At 36.5% G+C, this 22669-nt stretch overlaps 1 protein-coding gene across 2 annotated transcripts in view; it reads right to left on the bottom strand.

The window, feature by feature from the left end:
• Positions 1–22669, bottom strand: part of MAP3K2 (mitogen-activated protein kinase kinase kinase 2) — an 85490-nt gene that overhangs the window by 17557 nt on the left and 45264 nt on the right. The window contains exons 3-10 of one of the 2 annotated variants that reach the window (XM_077830290.1): positions 20258–20397; positions 16942–16982; positions 13216–13315; positions 10872–10985; positions 9858–9957; positions 7038–7168; positions 5474–5553; positions 348–415 (exon numbers count right to left, since the gene is read on the bottom strand). In XM_077830290.1, coding sequence (XP_077686416.1) covers positions 348–415; positions 5474–5553; positions 7038–7168; positions 9858–9957; positions 10872–10985; positions 13216–13315; positions 16942–16982; positions 20258–20397 — 774 coding nt within the window. Of the gene's footprint in view, positions 1–347; positions 416–5473; positions 5554–7037; positions 7169–9857; positions 9958–10871; positions 10986–13215; positions 13316–13831; positions 13975–16941; positions 16983–20257; positions 20398–22669 lie in introns of those variants that run through there. The other variant, XM_077830291.1, reaches the window with a different exon arrangement.

The raw sequence follows: 22669 nt of genomic DNA, 5'->3' as shown, positions 1-22669 counted from the left end.
GAAGCAGCGAATCTGTGAATATGGAGAGTGTTCAGCAGATGAGAGGATGTACTGTAGAGATGCTTGAAGGGTTGAGGTGTGCCAACTACTGACCTGTAGAGGGACAGCAGGGCCTGTGAGGTCTAGAGGCAAGTGCTTGTATGGCCATGGCTGGTAGCGCTGGGGAGCTGAGCCATGGCAAACACAAACAAGGTTTCCTCATACTAAGGGAAGGTGGTAGTGAGGTGCCTCAAAACCCTGGGTACCCCAAGGAAGCATCACATATACTATGTACATGCATCCTGAGACATGTTACTTACAGCTGGATGTATCTGGTAAGACTAAATGGCCCCAATAGATTTACCTACCTGAAAACTCCTGGTGGTTATCTGGATAGCTCTGTGCTCGTGGCATCCGAGATTTGGGGTAGCTATCTCTAGAAGCGTAAGACAACATTTTAGATGCTCTGTTACTGGAGAGTCAGAGTAGTCAGGCAAGCACTTAAGTTTTACTGTTTTATATTGTTGAATTATACAGTACAGTGTGTGCTATCGTAGACATGAATAGGACTCAACTTTGAAATACCAAAGCTTGTAGACATCAATTACAATGGATGGATCTTGCTTGGGATAGGGAGGAAACAAATGGCACTGCTCATTAGTACAGACTCTTAGTAGACACAGCAGTGCCAATGAAGCCACACACGAGCTCGTGCTTTGCACCTTCATGGATAAACAAAATCAAAACATCAGTTACAGGATATTAATTTAGCAAGAATTTTTGTAGCCTATTTAAATATTTTTTGCCAAAGAAATGCAGAGTCTTGCAGCTCTCGGATTTCCTTTTTCCTTCTGTGAAGCTCAAGTGTTTTCATAAAAAACTTTAAAAAGCAATTTTATTGAATTAAGGGGTTTTTCATGTGGTCAAATTTCTTACCTAGAAATTTGTCTTTATGTAACTCCCAGCCACCAAACAGGAATGGATGGGATTCCAGTCAGACAGAACAACCAATTGCAGTAGAGCACTTTCATAACCATACCACCCCAGCATCTTCCTTTTCCAGATAAGAATTTCTCTAGTAGGCAACAGAAGCAGAAATGGAGACACAAGCCTAAACCCCTGTTAGGAGTCCTTGAACAAAGTAAAAGGCAAACTAAATGAGGATGACAAGAGTCTCTGGATTGGTTGAGGCAAGTCAAATTTCTATGCAAGAAACTTTTTCATAGGATACTTTCAGTCTACCAATCAAGGTTAATTGGTTTTCTTAGAAAAAATCAAAAATTAGGCAAAAAATGAAGGCTGTTAATCAATTGCAGTTAACTCATGTGATTAACTCAAAAAATCACACTGTTAAACAGAATACCAATTGAAATTTATTAAATATTTTGGGTGTTTTACTACATTTTCAAATATTTCTATTACAACACAGAATATGAAGTGTACAGTGCTCACTTTATATTTTTTATTACAAATATTTGCACTGTAAAAAATATTTTTCAATTAACCTCATACCAGTATTGTAGTGCAACCTCTTTATCATGAAACTGCAACTGACAAATGTAGTTTTGTTACATAACTGCACTCAAACAAAAGAATGTAAAATTTTAGCGCCTACAAGTCCACTCAGTCCTACTTCTTATTCAGCCAATCGTTAAGAGAAAAGTTTGTTTAAATTTACAGTAGATAATGCTGCCCACTTCTTGTTTACAATATCACCTGAAAGTGAGAACAGGCATTCACATGGTACTTTTGTAGCTGGCACTGCATGGTATTTACATGCTAGATATGCTAAACATTTGTATGCCCCTTCATGCTTCAGCCACCATTCCGGAGGACATGCTTCTGTGCTGCTGAGGCTAGTTAAAAAAAATGTGTTAATTAAATTTGTGACTGAACTCCCTGGGGGAGAACTGTATGTCTCTTGCTCTGTTTTACCCACATTCTGCCATATATTTCTTGTTATAGCAGTCTCGGATGATGACCCAGCACATGTTCGTTTTTTAAGAATACTTTCACTGCAAATCTGACAAAATGTAAAAATACCAATATGAAATTTCTAAAGATAGCTACAGCATTTGATCCGAGAATCTGAAGTGCCTTCCAAAATCAGAGGGATGAGGGGGTGGAGCATGCTTTCAGAAGTCTTAAAAGAACAAACACTCTGATGTGGAAACTACAGAACCCAAACCACCAAAAAAGAAAATCAACTTTCTGCTAGTGGCATCTGGCTCTGATGATGATGATGAACCTGCATCGGTTCGCACAGCTTTGGATAGTTATTGAGCAGAACCCATCATTAGCATGGATGCATGTCTTCTGGAATGGTGGTTGAAACATTAGCGCATCTGGCATGTAAATATCTTGTGACACTGCCTACAACAGTGCCATGCAAATGCCTGTTCTCACTTTCAGGTGATATTGTAAACAAAAAGCAGGCAGCATCATCTTCTGCAAATGTAAACAAACTTGTTTGTCTGAGTGATTGGCTGACAAAGAAGTAGGACTGATTGGACTTGTAGGCTCTAAAGTTTTACTTCTGAATGCAGGGGTTTTTTGTACATAATTCTACATTTGTAAGTTCAACTTTCATGATAAAGCGATTGAAACCTCATACTAATATAACTGAAAAATACTATTTCTTTTGTTTGTTTTCAGTGTAAATATTTGTAATAAAAAAGTGAGCACTGTATACTTTGTATTCTGTTGTAACTGAAATCAATATATTTGAAAATATTGATTGTGCGATTAATTGTGATTTTTTTAATCACTTGACAGCCCAATAAAAACCTTAACTACCTAAAATTGAGTGCATAACCTTTTACACACCAGCTACAAAGTAGATATTTCAAGCATTGATGCAATCTCTCTGTACCATACATAGATTTTCTTATCTGTAAAATGGGGATAACAATTATCTGAAAGGGGTAGTTGAGAGATTAAAATAATATTTGTGAAGCATTGATTCTCAAATGAAAAGTTGCTATAGAAGTGCCAATTATTTAGGAGTAGAAAGCTTTCTTTCCTACAGAAATGGAGTACTCTTATTAGAAAACAAATGCTACATGAATGGAGGAATGGAGATCTATGATTCAAGTTTTCTTGAAGGCTGTGAAGCTTCTTGAAACAACTTCTTAAACATGGTATAAATAGCTATAGAACAACTAATCTTTCCTTCCACTGGAAAGGATAGTAATTTCTCTCTCCTTCTCTAATTGGATAAGCATAACTAAATGAATTCATCCAGTAAGCAATCTTTTGCCCCTAAGCATTTCCAAGCTTCTGGAAAGTTCAAATCTCAAAAGTTTTCAAAGATCCTTTTGTGATACTTTGACATGAAATTGTAAGCTAATTGTCTTTCCCAAAAAATGGACATGAAGAGATACATGCCTTAACTCTGAAGGCTATAACTACTTAAAGTTTAAACAAGGTGGAGTCCTTGTGGCACCTTAGACTAACCAATTTATTTGGGTATACATGGGCTATAATCCACTTCATCATATGCATCTGATGAAGTAGGTTATAGCCCACGAAAGCTTATGCCCAAATAAATTTGTTAGTCTTTAAGGTGCCACAAGGACTCCTCAGTGTTTTTGCTGATACAGGCTAACAGGGCTACCCCTCTGAAACTTAAAGTTTGCAGTCTAAGATGTATCTGATCTTCAACTCCAAGGTAACCATATTCAGTATGCCACTGATATCAAGCTAGATTTCAGAGTGACTCACATACCCCATTGCTGTGCCACTATTTTGACTCATGGGACTCCAGTCTAGTTCTGAGTCCACTTAGCATGTGTTCCTGGACACAGCAGTTTTTCCCTACTGGTATAAACATTTGAGAAGCGGAGATAGATCAGAAGCCCCTGTTGTTGTCATTCTCTGTCCCATGCTCCATAAGCACAAAACAAGCTGGGAGTGAATCTCTCCCCACACTTTTTACCCTCTTCTAGCCCTGCATTGCTAGTACAGGAAAGGAGTGCTGTTGATGTTTTGACAGTAAGAACAGATTAGAGGAAGAAGTTCCTGCGGTGCTTTGGACATGGGAAGTTAGTCTTTTGGCTCTTGTCAGAATGGAACAGGAAGAGAACAAGACTTTTGAATGGCTATTTAACTCCATGAGCGCTTCAATCATCAACAGTTAATTACTGGCAGGATCACAAAACTTTACAGCAAATTAAATTACAAGACAACACAAAGGGAAAGCATGGACATATTTCATTTCTGATGACAATGCAGAAATTTTGCACCATGTGCTGGGTTGAAGAATTTTATTTATTTGAGTTATGATGTCTACCCACACCTTTAACCATCACCCAAAATTTAAGTATATTTTAGGGTTTTTTTCATGAAACCTGTCATTATAAAGTTTTGATTCAAACTTCCAATTTAAAATAGATTAATTTTTACTTTCCCACAAAAGAGAATAAATGCCCTCTCCACAACCATATGGTGAGACCCTCTCAGATCATCCTTCAGTTTCCAGTTCCCCGATTATTTTAAATGCCGGAAAAAATGGACTTTGCAGCATGCGTGGAAGATAAGTCCTTCGACAATGATGTCTTCATCAAATAAGGAAAGGAGGCACAAGTAATTTACCTCAACTATGACTGGCTGTTCTGCCAGTCTGACTGGTTCAACATGGGAACAACCATCCATTTCAGGTTGGTGGATCTGTGGCTCATAAATGTGTACTAATAATTTTAATTAAGTATTTAAACTCCACACCTCCAAATATTAGACAAGAGTGGCACAAAATGACAAAACCTAAAGCAAATTTAAAACCAAACCAAGATAAGCTGACTGTATCTGCTTGTTTCTCCTGTACAATGATTTCTTTCAGAACAGAAAATATTCAACTTAGCAAATAAGAAGTCAGTCAGTTCATCTGGGAAATGTTCAAATTTTGTTTTATTTATAATATTTGGGCATGTAGGTGGAACTGAAATGTTCAGTAAAATGTGCCAACAATATAATCTTATGTTTTGAATGGATCTTTATCTGCAATGACTATACACAACTATCACTCACCTTTCCATTTATGTTTGACTGTTTGCACTGATTTATCATCTGTGCAGTAATATTAAGCACAATGCTGGGTAACCTATTAGTAGAATGGAAGTTTCTTGCAGATTATGCCAAATTCTAAAGTGGATGTTTAATGGAGCTGTTCATGGCTGTGGAATGCACTCAATTTACAAACAAGACAACGATGTCCAGATTTACAATAAATCTCTGTGTGCAAAAAAAAGCAGCAAGTCCAGAAACTGATGTATTAAATTTCATGCATCTTCAAAAATAATAGGCTGATATGGCACTCTTCTCTTCTGTGCATCAGTAAGCAGTTAAATCCCAATAAGTTATATTGTTTTTGCTTTTCTGTGTGTGTTTGAAAAAAGTACACCTAGAAATTGTTTCTGAAGGTTGACTTACTATGTTCTGTGGTCAGTACTTTCAAGCAATCTAGCAGAAAAAAGTGCTGAATGTAAGTAGTTCTTACCCATCTAAAGGACTGTCAAGTGAGGGGCAGCTTCCTGAGCCAGAGTTTTCAGGACTGCTCAAGGACAATGGATCCAGCATCTAGTAAGTAACCATAAGAGAGGGACTGAAATTTTTTATTGTTGATGGTTCTTTGCATCACATTTTATAGCTCAAAACCCTAACATACTGATCATAAAAATCAGCAGTTATAACTGATGTGGCCGAAGTCATATTGTATGGAGTCCTGCTTGTTGAAAAGCACTCTGGTGCTCTTCTCCCACCTAATACAAATAGTGTTTGTATTTAATTTACAGTGTTTAGGAAATAGTAAATTATAGCAATTATGTTAAAAGAAATGTATGTAGTACACACACAAAGAGAGGAAGTATTTGCAACACCTATATTAGATTAACAAAATTGCTTTGTCTCTATCTCAGGCTGAAATTTTTTGGAAAATATGAGCAAAAAAATTAAGCTACTAAAGATAGTTAGCTGTGGCAATGTTTCAAAAAATTTTGTTTTTTAAAGAAACGGCTCCAGGAGAAGGAACTTGAAATTTGGAAAAGAGATGGTTATGGGGTCAGAGGTGTCTTTTGCTGTGTCGGTGACAATCCAGGTTACATGCCCTTTTGAGTGGCTGGTCCAGAGAGGATAACAGTCTACTACTTCTACCAGCTGAGTGAGTTATTCCTATAGATTAAATGGTAGAGGTATATGCTATAGAGCTGAAGGTCCTAGGTTTAAACACTGATGACTCATGCAGGTGGTTGTTACAGTTGCATGTGCTATAAATATTTTACGTTTTGGAGTGTCCATACATGCAATCCTTGGTCTCTAATTCCCTGTGAGCATTTGTGTACTTGAAATGTCTGAGAGGCATCAACTGACTTTATGCAGGCCAATGGTAATGATTATTATGTACAGAAATGGGCTGGATCTGATCAGAGGATTGGTAGGCAGTGTTGTTCAGAGGACAGGGCCTGGCACTGAGGGTCTGGAGATATAAGTTCTACTCCCAGTTCAGACACTGACTTGCTGTGCAACTGACAAGTCACTTTCACACTATGCCTTTGTTTTCTCTTCCACTCTCTCTCATCTCATCGTAAATGCTTCATTGTAAGTACTGACTCTTACTACTTGTGAGCACAAAGTCTTCCTGTAGGGGGTCCTGATCTCAAATGGGGCAATGAGACACCACTGTAATAAGGATAAATAATAATGGCCCAGATGTGAAAAGTACTACATATCCCCTTTTCAATCCTCTGAGCTATTCAGACCCCACCCACCTTTTCCATCAGTATCCAGATAGGATATGATATTGAGAGAGAGAGCAGGAATTCTGGTAGATTCTAATAGCTTCATTCTGGTGGAATAGTTGAGTAACAGACAGATCAGAGGAACAGAATGAGACGCCCCTGTGCACCTGCTAGAGGAAGGTGGCAATGCTTACTAGGTTTATAGTACTTAAACCATTATAGAAACATTAACTGAAAAGCTGATAGGTGGTAATTGGTAGGTCAGTCAGTCACCATGCCCACAGTGACATTTAATCAAGTGGAAAGGGGAAAAAAAAAAATATTTACTTGATCCATGCTTTCTGGAATGAACTCTCCTTCACTATTGATACTAGTGAATGATCCATTTCGTACCACCTGGTGCAGCTCATCTGGAATGTATCCCGGGGGAGGTGAACTCCTATCACGTGTATTAGATCCTTTTAATAAAAAAAAGGCAATATTGGAGAACAGTTTTCTTGGACTGGAGATTAAAAACAATCCTCTCCTGCAAAAAAGCTTACTATGGTATTTTTTCTTTTTGTAAAGCACAAAGTTTGCTTCTACATCTACCATGATTTATTTCAGTTTTTAAAAGCTGACTGTTGCTCTCATGGAGCCTGATACTGCAAGGTGCTGATTTTCCAGTGGCCAAGGATTCAAAAAACAACCGCTCCTCCCCCACTCCCTCCTCCCATTAGGCACCATCAACTAAAACTTTAATGTCATCTCCTAAAATTTAATACTTTAAAATGTATTAAGTGACAAAATAAAGCCCCAATCCTGCTCAATGGATGTGGACTCTGCTCATGCGGAGCAGCTTCCAGGATCAGTCTGAAGACAACAAATTAAGAACTACTACACATCATAGGTAGGATTGCTGAAGAAAGTCAATCTACATATTGAAGGACTGGAAAAGTGTATTGGGGTACTTGAGTTTACCATGATTAAAATTAAAATTTCCATTGTTTCTTATAGCAGAGAACAAGAACAGTTCAGTTTACTAAAGAGGGTTTAAAGGTGACCGCAAACAATCCACTACCATCACATCACTATGCCCTTTGTATGCTGGAGAGGGTTCCAGAATGATTCTTTGGGATAAACCCCCAAATTAATTGACTCATATTATATGAAAGTGTGTGAAAGGAATGAATCTTAAGGTGCGCTTCAGACATCTTCCTTTGTCCCCACAGATTAGTATATATTTGTTTGTTTTCAGTGTTAGCTTTAAGGATAGAACTTACTTTTAAAATATGAAATTCTCCTTTACATCCTCAATAACTCAAAATTAAGGGCAGTCATAAGCTTCATGGGGCCCAGAGCTAGCTGTGATCACTTTCTCCTTTACAAACATTCCTAGACCTGTAGTCAACATTCTATGTTTCTCTGGCGTTTTTGGTGCCCTTAACTTCATTAGAAGAGACAATATAATTCTAAACTTATAATCTGGGAATTGTGTCCATCTACATATCCATCTCTGGATAAAAATTTGCCTCTGCCAATGTGCAAGCTAATCTGGTGCATTCTAAATCTTGCATTTAGAATGCACCAGATTGAATGTACTTTTCCACTGTACAGCACAGGCATATAATTCATTAATTCCCAGCACACCAGACAACTGGATCTAGATTTCCTAAGAGGAGTATTTACTGATGCCAATTCTCATGATTTTTATTGACAACCTCATGAACTTTTACTTAAAACCCCAGCTCCTAGAGTCTTATGAGGATGTGAGAATTTCAGCTTTCACTAAAACACACAACAAAAAATGTTTATAACCATCATCAGTGCAGAGAAGAGCTTGAAAACACAAACCCTAAAGACTTAAAATCCAGAAGGCAAATAAAAATCCAAAATGTAAAAAAAAAAGGAGTACTTGTGGCACCTTTGAGACTAACAAATTTATTTGAGCTTCACGAAAGCTTATGCTCACATAAATTTGTTAGTCTCTAAGGTGCCACAAGTCCTCCTTTTCTTTTTGTGAATACAGACTAACACGGCTGCTACTCAAACAAATCCAAAATGTATTATTTATTTTAAAAAAAACTCATGATTTTTTGTGGCCTGACTCATTATTTTAAACCTTGCAGCAGGTACTACTGGGTGTTGTAAATAAAAAGCACATTTCAACTGTATCAAACCAGGTGTGACAAATTGTTACCTAAATACAAAGGTCCTTATATTACATTAACATGTGTATTTAATATGGTCATATTTAAAATTTTAAAGAAAAGATGTCTGAATATCCAATCCCAAAATAAAGTAAGCAAACATTTAATTAAGCATCCAACTATCTCCTTAACACAGATGAGTTACAGCGCCACACTATTTTCTTTTGTTTGTAACAGTGCAATATATACACTGCAAAAATATGCTTACATGATGTGCAAAATCAGAACGTAATTGACAATTAAACTGACAAACAAATGTTACTTGTTCAATTAATTCTTTAGTCACAGAAGACATGAAACCAAGGAATCCACATAATTAAATTTCACAAGTTAACCTCACACTTCAAACTGTGCATAGGAGAAAAGGTTAATTAGTCCAATGCTAACACAGCTGCTTCTCTTAGAGATACTTTAAGAGCAGCCTGAACAATCTAAATCACCAAACATTTTTAAGAATGGAATCTTGCAGTCAGGAAAATGCATTGCCATTTAAATAAATATGGTTTTGTTCAGAAGCTCAATCCTGCATGTAATGAAGTCAGAGTACTGACACTGAGTTCAATGGACAGAAGGGATGAGTCTGCAAATGAACAATAAAAAAGAAAATCTATAGGCTAACGTTAGGGAACAAAGAATTAACCCATTTGCTAATATCCCAAATCTAATTCTATTACAGGGTTCTTTCAACTATGGATTAATTCTTTTTTTTGGTCAGTCTTTTCTGCACTAAACATTTAGGCAAATTAAAAAAATATTTACCTTTATTTATTTTTTCTTTGATTTTTACAACTAAAAATTATCACCCAACTCATCAGCATGAATAAACCTCAGTAAAAGAAACATGACATCAACCAGTCAATCAGGATTAACGGAGATACTCTCTCAAAAGTATGAGTCTGCAGACAATTTAAAATGAAAGCTCATACACTTAAAGTCACAGGAATATTAATTGCTTTACCTATTACAGACAGCCTGTTTTTCCTCTCTGCCACTCCAAATACTGTATTATCCAAATCTTCCAGTGATGGCAAGGGTTCCATGTTACTCAGGACAGGAGCCTAAAAATGAAAAAAATATAAAATAACAAATATGTTTAATTCTGTAGTCCCAAAAGGAGAAGAAATAAAGAAAAACACACTACAGATTTCCAAAAGCTCTTTATGTTACAAGAAACGTTTCCATGCGATATTTTTTTTGCGTAAGGAAAAGAAGCCAATTTGCTTCAAAGTCCATGTATTTCATATCATTTCAGTTGTTTACTCAAACATTTCTACAACCATGTCTTAAATTACACTGAAATAGCACGTTATGTTTTTGTTATAATTAGAATTTTTTTCAAACTTGCAATTTTCAGTTTGTGTCAAGAAAAATACACACTCTCTTTTAGCTCATAGAATCTGATGTTTGGATTTCATCTTCAAAGAATCACTATACAAAATAATAATAATTACTTATAATGTGGTATAACTCAAATGACCAAAGTATTATCGTGCTAGTAATGTCCACATAAAGTGGTACTGTGGGACACGACAAAAACCTATTATATCTTCACTGTTACCATTTGTTGTGACAGATACATTTGAACACCTCTTTTTTTATTTAAAGAAAATCTGAAATTATTAATTTAAAAAAGTTAAATGCATTAGCCTCTGAAATTGCATGCCTATGTTGGCGATTTTACACATTTTCCTATTTTAAAAAATATCTTTTGCTGCTGTATGAAAAACCCACACAAAGAGGGTAACTCAAATAATTTAACTCTCCAGGGGAACACAGTGAAAATGACCAAACATGAAATGTTGCATGCATAAAGTAAACAAACTCAAAAAACAGAAAAAACATTCTCTCTAATCTCTTAGATGTTACTTGTAACAATAATAGATAAATATTTCACAGAGAAGTGTAATTTTTAAGTAGGCAATGTCCCGTTGAACTCTTTAATCTAGACATAAATAAATATACTAATTCATACCTGTGAATTTCCATGTATTACAAGCAATATCTTGAGGCTCTTCATGTGAACACTACGATCTAGCAGTTCAACAGCTTTGTCCAAATCATCCTGTGTGGTTAATGGAATCACCAGCTACAGGGAGAGAGAGGAAAAAAGTTGTCTTAGTAAGGGACAAAAAGAGTAGTGTTGGTGTAAACCCAATACTGTGTGTGACTAAGAACCCCCCCAAAAATGTTTTTAAAACCAATTAATATAAACTACTGTAATAATGCAGCATTGAGACACCTCAGTCAGGCACTGAAGAGAGTTAGGAAATAATGTTAAATTTGAATCACAACTTTAACTTTGCCTTCTAGTCTGTAAAGCATTATGAAGCAGGCATTCATAACAAAGTAACAACCATTTCAAAATATACAATGTAACATTTTCTGCAGCTTTAGATACATGTAGCATCTTATAGTATATTTTCTTTCTCCTACATAGAAGTATCATAATAAATCACAATACCTTCCCCCCACAGAGCTCATATATAATTTCTTTTCGACATCATTATGTACAGTTTTGTCACCTCACATAGTATACATTCAAAATACATTTTTTAAAAACAGTAATGTTGTTTGTACACATTCCCCAATGACTTATCTATTAAGTAATTACATTATTCAAGAAAGGTGCTAGACATAAACATTCCTACATGGGATAAATACAGGCCTCACTAGGAAGGCATGAACTGAATTAATTCTTTGCCTAGGCCAGGGTCACAAATTGCCGACTGAAATCCATTTAAATTATAATTAACATTTTTTAAACCATAACCAGATTTTAATCAAATTAGAATTGAAATATCTCCTGTTTATAAAAAGAAACTGCACAATACTGATCTATATCAATGGATTTTCCCTGCCCACAAGTAACTATTGTAATGAAATTTGAGGAATGAAACATTTTGCAAATTTGTTTCTATAGCAATCAATTAACCTCCATGTTACTCAAAGAAAAACACAGTCAAACGGGTGTGTGTGGAGGTGCGGGGTGGTGTACATTTTAGAATAAAACCAGAAACTAATCTATTAGTATTTGTATTATTATGTTAGTACCTAAAACCCATAATCAGGGATTGGGACATCACCATAATGGTCACTGTAGAGATATAAAGTACAGTAAAGACTGTCCTATCATACAATCCTAGAAGATTAGGGTTGGAAAAGACCTCAGGAGGTCACCTAGTCCAACCCACTGCTCAAAGCAGGACCAATCCCAACTAAATCATCCCAGCCAGGGCTTTGTCAAGCCGGGCCTTAAAAACCTCTACGGATGGAGATTCCACCACCTCCCTTGGTAACCCATTCCAGTGCTTCACCATCCTCCTAGTGAAATACCTAGTCCTACCTCAAAGACCTTAATTACAATACAACAAGTGGACAACCCCAAAGAAATGGTCAGGGGAGAAAAGAGGGAAGACAAGGTAAACAGTAGTTTCTAATATTTATTAGCTTAACAGTGGCAGGTTGTTTCAACACACTTCTGACTATACCTTCTCCTTCCTCATTTTAACTCAAAAAGGGGACAAGAAGAGCAGAAAACTCATTCACATGCCCAGAGGCAGATTACCCTTTTGTGGGGCCCTGGGCCAGAGCAAGTGGGTGCCCTCCCCACCCCTTTGCCTGCAGTAGCTCCCTCTGCTGCTCCCCCTTCCCTCATGCTCCTACCAACAGGAGAGCCAGGCGGGTAGGCAGAGCGGGTCACGAGGCAGGGGCACCCATTTTTCTGGGGCCCCTCAGTTGGCTGCGCTGCCCAGAAGAACTAGGGGGAAGAAAACAATTAAGTCCAGAAATGGGACAGAAGGTCCGGCTCTTTACTCAAATGTCCCAATACTAATAATAGTATTTAACACTTACATAATATTAATCTTTAAATCTCCAAGCACTTTACTCTGAGGGTAAATATCATCCACATTTTACAAAAAGGAAGGGAGGCACAAGGAGAGATTAAATGAGTTGTCCAAAGTCACACAGCAGGTCAGTGGCAAAGCTGGGAATAAAAATCAAATTCACGACCCCCATCCCCAGTCTGGTGTCCCATCCATCAGGGCATGCTGCCTCCCTACAACATTTTGGGCTGTGCCCTCTTCCTTATCCCTGTTTAGACAAATCCCATTCACCTGAGGGAATGGTGCATTGGAGAACCCTGCAAACTCATGGCAGAAGTGACTAACCTTGGCCATTCTGCAACTTTTTAAGCAGGAGGCCATCAGATGGCCTTCAGTCATTATGAAAATACGTTGGATTTCAGTCTTGAAATGTTCAGCTGTCAAAACCATTAATACATTAGAAACTGAGGATTTAGGAAGGCAGACTATTACCTCATTATTGCTGTAATGCAAGTCCATAGGCTGTCCAAAAGCAACTTTAGCTTTAGATGCAAGATCTTCTAGTTTGACAGGCCTGGGAAATTGTAGAATCCTGTAACACAAAAAATAATTTTTGGAGAAATTTTTCACTAATTTGAAAGGATCATTGTTTATTAATGAATTACCCATGAATAATCTTAAAACAGGAAAAAGAAAAAACAGTTTACCAAATATTTGCTGCCTTTTTGGAACATTAATATGCAGAATAAATTTAAAAAGCATCTTCTGTTGTAAAAATTAAAGGAACGCTCACAGTTTTTCATATTTTACTAGGCATAAAATTAGGTCCTGCTAGCTGTACTTTAGTAATTTGCATATTGCTCCATTCTGGTGAGCACTCACAGCATTAAGTATTCCAGAATCTTGCTCCAACTATTCCAGAATGGAGGATTCTTGTAAATTTCAATAACTTCTGTTTAACAGAACTAAGTAGAACACGGGAGGCAGCTATCAATGAGGCTTGATCTGTTCAACATACTTACTTCGGTATAATTACGCCACTTGGGTGTGAAAAATCCACACCCCGAAAGAAGTAGTTATACCGACCTTAACACACACACACCCCCACGTAGACAGAGCTACGACGGCAGGAGAACTTCTCCCACTGACATAGCTACCACTTCTTGCAGAGGTGGAGTTAAGCCAATGAGAGAGTTCTCGCCCATTGGCTTTAAGCATCTTCACCAGATGTGCTGCAGTTGTGCCGATGTGAATTTGTAGTGTAGACCTGCCCTAAGAAAAACAGGATGTAGGCTAGTAATGGACTGACCAGCAGAAGAGTTAGAATTACATCAATATTACCGCCTTCATTTTAACTGGCTAACAAATATTCTAGAATCAGGAGGAGAGTTTAAAAATACCATCCAGCCACTCCCCTTTTTGAAAGATATGATGTAGTTAAATTGTTAAGACTAACAACATTGACAGTGTTTCTTTAAGTAAAATTCCCTTAAAAATTTCTAAAATGTGGGTTATAAACTTAAAGATTTCCTATTAGCTGAATGCCACCAAAACTAAAAGATCCTAAATGTGTGTCACTCTCAGAGCTTCCATTACGTACAAATATCTCTCAAAAAGAAGCTATTAAATTATTTCAGCAGAAGGCCATATAACAGACTTTTGCTTCATCGCTATTCTAAGTGACCGAGGCAGATATGAACCACAAATCCTGAAGAGGAATTCCACTTGAATTTTATGGATATTATGCTGGAAAATTAACAATGGGTAATGGTCCCTTTTATCTGTGTCTTCATTAACCAACATAGCAGTAAGAACGTTGTTTCCTCAGGAAAAGGAGGAGAGAAGCTAGGTCATCGTCTCTTTCCTTTCTCACCTTAGTTAATTGTGCAAGCCTGGAACTTTGCTTACTAGAAGACTTTGGCTATCAGTTTAGAATGCCATATATATTATCTTAGGAACTTATGAATAGCTCTGACTCCTCCTTTCTGCCTCCTATTTTACAACAATGTAGAAGCACCATTCAAAATATTTATTTATTGCATAACCCTATGTCCATTGTGCCACCCCATCCTGGTATCTTTGGAACTGCATGTTCTTACACAGAACAGAGCTCAACCTGCATATTGGACGTGGTTTGTCCAGTATCACCTGTTTGCAGTTGTAGCTATGTTGGACCCAGGATACTAGAGGCACAAGGTGGGTGAGGTAACATCTTTTATTGTCCCCACTGCTGTTGGTGAAAAAGGCACACTTTTACCAACAGAAGTGGGTCCAATAAAAGAATGTTACCTCACCCACCTTCCTTCTCCAGTATCACCTGGGCATTAGCTCCAAATCACTTCTATCTGGCCTGAATAGTCTTAATTTTAAAGGAAGCTACAAGGATGTCTTTTGCATTACATAAAACATTCTTCCACAAATGATGTGCTAATACATTTCAATTACAATTCTAGACACAGACAGTGAAGTCTGTTAATGGCCAGTAAGAGTACTTCTATTTTTCTAGCCATTTTAAAAGGTGGCCACACTGCATTCTGATTAGCATGGAAGAACTTGCATTGATAGATTTTACAGGCCACTAACAACTAGTGACCAGTAGCACAGGCTTCAGTGTAATCTGGTTTTTTAAAAAGGAAAAGAGAACTGTTGCATTTGCTATTGTTAAAAATGGGGTTCTCTATCATCATTATTACTGGTTACATAGTACTGAGTGTGCTTGGTGTTTCACCAATATAAGGATAAAGGTCCTTGCTCTGAAGAGTTTACAATTTACACAATGAATATGACCAGAATTTTTGAGGTTGTTTTTTTATTTTGAGTTAATTTTCAATAGTTTAACTTGTGACCACTACTCACAGGAAGGTCTAGGGATTTACTGGAAGAAGAATATTGGCAGGAAGTACTTGGAGAAGAGAAATGAGGCATGGCAAACCTGTTCAGGAACAGAGTTCCAAACAAAGGAGATGCATGAAGGAGGAATGGCAGTGAAGAAGGAGAGTGGGAGACCTCCACAAAGGGGAAATTGAGTCATACATCTTAGCTTTAATTATGCATTTTAAGCTTTTGAATATCTTTTTGAATATCTGGAAACCAATCAGAACAGCCCAGTTACAAATCTCAGAAGACTTTCCTATAGAAGAATTGCCAGTTAGGATCTTCCCACAAAATCACAGTCAGTACAGAAAGATCAAATCAAAATGTTTCCTTTTCTTACTAATGTAGGGCTTGATCCTGCAACCACTTATTCATATGAGCATAAGTCCCAGTAACTTCACTCGTGAATAAAGTTATTCATGAGAGAGCATTTGAAGAATCAGGTCCATTCTTTGGAATTTACATCTAAGTAAATCCTATTTGACAATTCCTTGACTAATCGAAAGAGTATAAAGCTAACTATGCAATGAAAAAAGTTTTCTAAATCCCACTTTTCACTCTTACAAATATATCAACTTAATAAAGCTTAGGGCTGGAAGAAGTCTCCAGATTAGTCTGCCCTTCTGCAGAAGTGCATGAATTGCTCAACTCATTTCTCTGGAAGTTACATTGAGAGTTTCTCTACACATTTCTGGTAATGGAAAACCGCTCTGGGTCAGGTATTCCTCTGACCTCATGATCAACATTTTTTTTCTTAACAGTTAAACTAGACTTTTATAGATCATTTTATAGATCATTGCTGCTAGTGACTACAACACACAGCATCAGACCCCAGCTAGGATGGCAGGCAAATATGGTAGTCTCCGTAATCACTATAAATTCTTTGTACTGATAACAAAATAGCTCTGGTGATCCAGTTTAGATTTTGCATTCTCACTTCATGTACCATGACCATACTGCTTCAACAATTCCTGACCACATATACAAATCTACTTATATTTGAGGTGTACACTCCTTGTTTGTGTAATTAATCTATGCTAGAAAGTTCTATTTTAAAAGCTAACATATGAAGATTTGGTAAGACATTTGCTAATAAGATACCTTTTTAGTTTTAAGAACAGTTTGGGGTCTACATTTAACAGCTTTTAATTAATTTTGTTTAAATTATACATTTCTATTTTCTGCTTATTTGTGCTGACTGTTCTATTTCTCTTAAGTCATGTGTGTACATCAATTTCTATCAAGTACTTTTAATGGTTTCTTTGGGACACTAGCAGAGAAATAGCAATAAAACCCATAAACTAGCAATAGAAATGCATTAAAAAGTTTCTTTTCCTGCCTTACCTTTTTTCACCTCGGTGTTCGAATTTGACTCTAACATCATTCTGTAATGAAAGAGAAATTATACATTTTTTAAAAAGCCATAATAGAAACCATTATAAATTATTAGTTGGTGACAAATTCTTACTCAGAAAACCATAAAAATACATTTAACATTCTCAGACATTTTGTTTAATCTTTAGAGGGGCCACAAGGTTTATTTATATTCTTTTCTGCCTTACTGAACATTTTGGCAGAAACTAACACAGACAAGTGGAAGACTATTTCTTCTGGTAAGGTATCAGATATAAGTCCAGAAATCCATGAGGATAAAAAGGATGGTTTTGAAGTAAACTAAACATTTGTGTGAGAAAAAACACACATTGGCCAGGAACGGCGAACCGCGGCCACTGGGAGCTGCAGGGGGTCATACCTGCCAACGTAAACAAAATGTCTCACAGCCCCCCAGTGGATTACTCTGATGGGCCACGTGCCAAAGATTTCCGACCCCTGATTTACATTTAGCTGTATTAAAATGCATGTAGTTTGCTTGTGCCCACTTTACCAAACGATCCAGATCGCTCTGAATCAGTGACCTTTGCTCTTCATTATTTACTGCTCCCCAACTTTTGTGTCATCTGTAAACTTTATCAGCAATGATTTTTAGGTTGTCTTCTAGATAATTCATAAAAATATTAAAATAACTGAACGGAACCCTGCGGGACCCGACGAAAAACACACCAGTTCAATGATTCTCATTTCACAGTTACTTTTTCAGACTCATCAGTTAGCTAGTTTTTTAATTCATTTAACATGTGCCATTTTTCTTTTAGATCTTTCTAGTTTTTTAATCAAAATGTCATGCGGTACCAAGTCAAACACCTTACAGAACTCTAAGGATATTATACCAACACTATGACCTGTATCAACCATAATTGATTTTTTAAATGAGATTACAAGTTAGTTTAATGGGATCTATTTTCCCTAAACCCATGCGATTTGCATTAATTATATTATTCTCCTTTAACTATTTATTAATTGAGTCCCATATCAGCCACTCCATTATCTTTCCAAGGATCAATGTCAGTCAGACAAGCCTACAATTTACCTGAGTCATCCCATTTATTCTTTTTAAAAATTGGCATAACATTAGCTTTCTTCCAGTCTTCCGGAATTTCCCCAGTGCTCCAGCATTTCAGCATTAATGGTCCAGTCAGCTCCTCAGCAAGCTCTTTTAAAATTCTTGGATGGGCAGTTATTTGGGCATGCTGATTTAAAAATGGTCAACTTTCCATTCCACTAATATCTCTGAAGTATGTTAAAGAGTGTTATCACCATATGATGAGACCATATCATCTGTTTTTCCCCAAATACGGAACAGAAATATTTATTGAACCACGTCCACTTTTTCTGCATTATTATTGATAATTCTACCATTTCCATGCAGTAATGGAGCAATACTACTGTCAGGATACTTTTTGTTCCTAATATATTTTTTAAAACTTGCTTTTTATCTTAATATACACACATGCTTTACAGCTGCCTTCACTTCCCCTCTAAACCAGGTCAGTTTTTTTAACCAAGACAGCCTTCTTCCTTGATTATGACTCTCTGGGCAGCTAGCAAGGTGTTAAAGTATTTCCAATTATCATTCAATTTTTTCTGATTAAAATCTTCCTCTCATCTGATTTGGCTCACAGTTGTTTTCAGCTTTGTGAAACTGGCCCTGTTAAAGCACCAAGTACACACATTACTGGTTTGGACTTTATTCTGCTTGCATATTATGATACAAGCTTGTATCTAAGCTACCATTAATTTTTAGTTTTGTAATCAGTTCCTCTTCATCGATTAGGTCAAGGTCTAAGAAAGAATTACCCACATATTGGCTGCAACACTTTTTGAGTTAGGAAACTGTCATCTATAATGTCTAGGAATTCTAAGGCTGTTTTAATACTGGCAGCATGAGAACTCCAGCACATCACTCAAACTGAAGTTCTCCATGATCTCACAGTTCTTTTCCCTACACATTGTAAATAGGTACATAAGGAGGTTGTCATCCTGTTCCCTAGTATGATTGGGAGGTCTATAGCAGACACCAACTAGTACCCCATCTTGTGCTTTATTTGTTAGGATATTGATCCATAAACATTCAAGATCATTTTCTTCCAAGTTATCACTGACTCAGAAACAGATTATGCGATTTATGACAGAGTGCCACTCCTCCTCCCCTTCTGCCCGCTCAATCCTTCCTAAATCAGTATTGCCATTTTAACATTCTGATTGTGTGAATCAACCCATCAGGTTTCAGTAATACCAACCTCATCAAATTTATGCTCAAACGGAGAATTCCAGTTACAATTCCTTGTTTGTTACAAGCGGAATATCTATGGCTTTTAAACCATCAATAAGGAATGACCCCCCCCCTTCTTCCAAATACTGAAGATAAAATAGATTAATACACAAATACATGTAAAAATTTAAATGTCTTGATAGACCACCAATTCAGGCCCCAATCCAACAAACATCCATTTAATTCTATGGGATTATTCTCATGAGCAATGCTATTCACTTGCCCTTATACAGAATGTACAGAATGTGACCTACTGTACAAAGGCGAAAAACTGTGGCTTTTTGCTTCTTTATGAAGCTCACAGAAGCCCTAAATATTATTTTTCAAAATAAATATAAAATTTGAACATTCTGACTAAAAACTCCTCCCCCCACCCAATTGTTCAGCTTTATCAATTCTCTTTTGCAATACCACAATCTCCACTAGTTCTCTAGCTTCCCATAGTCTCTGGGAAAAACACAGTTCACAAGAACTAGTATTTCTAATGTCAAACAAATGAAAAAAAATCTTTCATACTTTCTCTATGTATTTCCCCCCACTGCACACCACCTTTAATATGACAGTTTCAATACCTGGATAGTCCAATTCAGTTGTATATGACTAAATTCAGTCTAAAGAAACAATTCAAAGAAGGGGCGGCAGCAAATCTTGCTTTTAAAATAAAAATCCTAAAATAAGTCAGCAAAAAAGACTGTGATCCAAACCAAAGTGTGATCTTGACAATTAGTGTAATTCTCTGTCTTTAAATATTCAATTACGGAGTAGGAAGGGGATGCTTTACCTTCACCAGATACATTTAGTGTGCATGTGTTTAGAATATGTCCTAAACATTACTCTTCATTTTTGTAACTAATTTCAAAAATATGCAGCATCCACAAGGGATTAGAATCACTCATTTAACACTGACTTTGGTCTTGCAATTGGAAAATTATAGAAGTCACAAAAGGATATACATTGTTCATTGTGTTAGACAAGAATGCAGAAAATTACCTGTTTTTTGGGTGAAGATGATTTTGGTTTTCCTGTTTCTTGTACTGGCAATGCAGGACGACTAGCCTTATGAAGGACAGCCAAATCCTGCATGATTGAATTCAAAGCTTGCTGCTCGATAGAATTGAAAGACTGATCATCTGTTTAAAAAAAAAACAAAAAACAAACACACCAACAATAGGACAGTTAGAAGTTCAAATTGTTTCACTTGAAAGCTGCATTTAAAAATTGACTAGGAAAATAAACATGTTTCCTAAAAACTTAAGAAAGGGCACGCACATTCATCACAATTAGCTTTAAAAAAAAAAAGAGAGATCCTGTAGCTAGCATGTTGCAATTAGAAACATTCATTTAATTTGTTTCTAGGAAGTAACATCATAAGCAGGACTTAAGGAACTAAACAACTTTTATTGTTAAGTACTTAAATTTAAATTTTTGAAAAAAAGTAAAAGCAGCTTCCCAACAAATTAGGACTGACAATTCAATTCACCTCGATACAACTGCAGACTATAACTAGGAAAAAGGGTTTCAAAGGCTGTTTCGTGTAAAACGCTTAGGAAAATGTGAGAGAAAAAAATTAGATCTTCAATTTGTAAAGATGCACTATTATGGCAGTACTTGTGTGTGGCACAGAAAGACCAAAGTTAACAATTTACTGTGGGTATCATTCTTCCCCCAACCTAAACCAGTAGAACTCAGGCACACCGAAAAAGCAACACATTGGAACTCTAATTAGAAGAGACTTTTGCTACTTGCTGATTGCTCTCAATGTAGTTTTTAGCTAGCTTCAGGACAAATTCTGCTGCAAAGTTCATGTAGACAGGTGGTGAAGAGCTCCCACTAGAATCTAGAGAACTGCTTAAATGGACTAAGCATGCACATGACTTTATATTTCATACAACTAAAGCCGTTTGCACAGCAGGGAAAGCCTGGGAGATTGGTAGAAAGGAGAGAACAGTTACATATATTAAAACTTAGTTCCTCTTGGAAACTCACATTTTAAATGTGCATAACCCTCCTTTGAGGCCAATACAAAGTCAAACAACTATATGAATGACCCCATCAGTCCTTCAAAAGGTGAAACAACAGAGTCTCTAATGTTTTAATAGAATGCCAATCATTGCAGTTAACCCTGTGGAAGAACTCTATTAGGTTATCAAAGTTAAATATTAATGGCTGCATTGGTCCTATGCATAAATGAATGCCAGGTTCAAAGATTCAATTTTATGATCCTTGACAAGCATTCTTGTGAAATGCAATTTTGTTATAATAATTTTGCAGAAGTAGGAAGCAAGCAAGAATAATGTGCTCTCACTTGAAGAGGTGTCAGGGCTAAGTCAGATGTCACTGACAAATATGAATGGTGACTCCTCAACTACAGTATTTGCAACTGATACTGTTCATTTATGCCATCACCACCTTACACAAGGAAAGGAAGAGCTGGGGATAACAGCGATTCCATGTTCATCTAGCTAACTTCTCTCTTCTTTAAAATAACTTGTACTGGGATTTACAGCAACTTAATATTTCACTGTCACGGTCCTTTTAAGCTGTGGTTTACGCTGAACACTAAAAAGTGGTTGAAAAGAATAAAATACAAACCTGTATAATGTGTAAACAACTGTTTAATGTAAATAGTAAATATAATCCAGATTTTAATTTTTTTAAATTATCCAAAGACCTTTGGCCATGAATGCCTAAAAATTAGTTAGACCAGGTAGGTAACGTAATATCTTTTATTGGATCAATTTCTGTTCGTGGAAGGGACGCATTTTTGAGATTCACAGAGCTCTAAATAATAAATATGAATCTAATAAATATGAATCATCTATTATTGCTCATTGATCAAACTGAACTCAAAAATAAAAATCAAGTTACAGTAAATTCATTTATTTAAAGATAAAAACACTGGCAAGTTCAAAAATACCATTTCCTGTCTTTAGTACCGCAAGAATTGTCATAAAATATTGTAACAGTACCATATGATTGCAGTAACACCACAATTGTAAATGTCTGCACACAACTGAAGATGTTAAAAATGTAGTTATTGTTAGCCAATAGCAGTAATGAGCTACCCAAGAGTTTGTGTGGGATGAAGGTTGATGATTCGATACATTCAAATAATTTAAATCTAGTTTACAGTCTTTATTCGTGAGCTACAGAGCTGTAGCTCACAAAAGCTTATGCTCAAATAAATGTTAGTCTCTAAGGTGCCACAAGTCCTCCTTTTCTTTTTGAGGATACAGACTAACACGGCTGCTACTCTGAAACCTGTCAAAATAGGCAGGTCAAAACTTTTACTTGGAACTAACCAATAGTGAAAATCTGCATTCATAATAATGGTATAAAGCCTCTAAAATTTTCCTACCAAGGGAAAAATTAAAAGCAGATCTGCTTCTTACTGCAATACTC

Source organism: Eretmochelys imbricata, chromosome 11 (assembly GCF_965152235.1).
Source record: "Eretmochelys imbricata isolate rEreImb1 chromosome 11, rEreImb1.hap1, whole genome shotgun sequence".
Lineage (NCBI taxonomy): Eukaryota > Metazoa > Chordata > Testudines > Cheloniidae > Eretmochelys > Eretmochelys imbricata.
The sequence above is the reverse complement of the archived record's forward strand: the minus strand, read 5'-3'. Positions and strand labels throughout refer to the sequence as shown.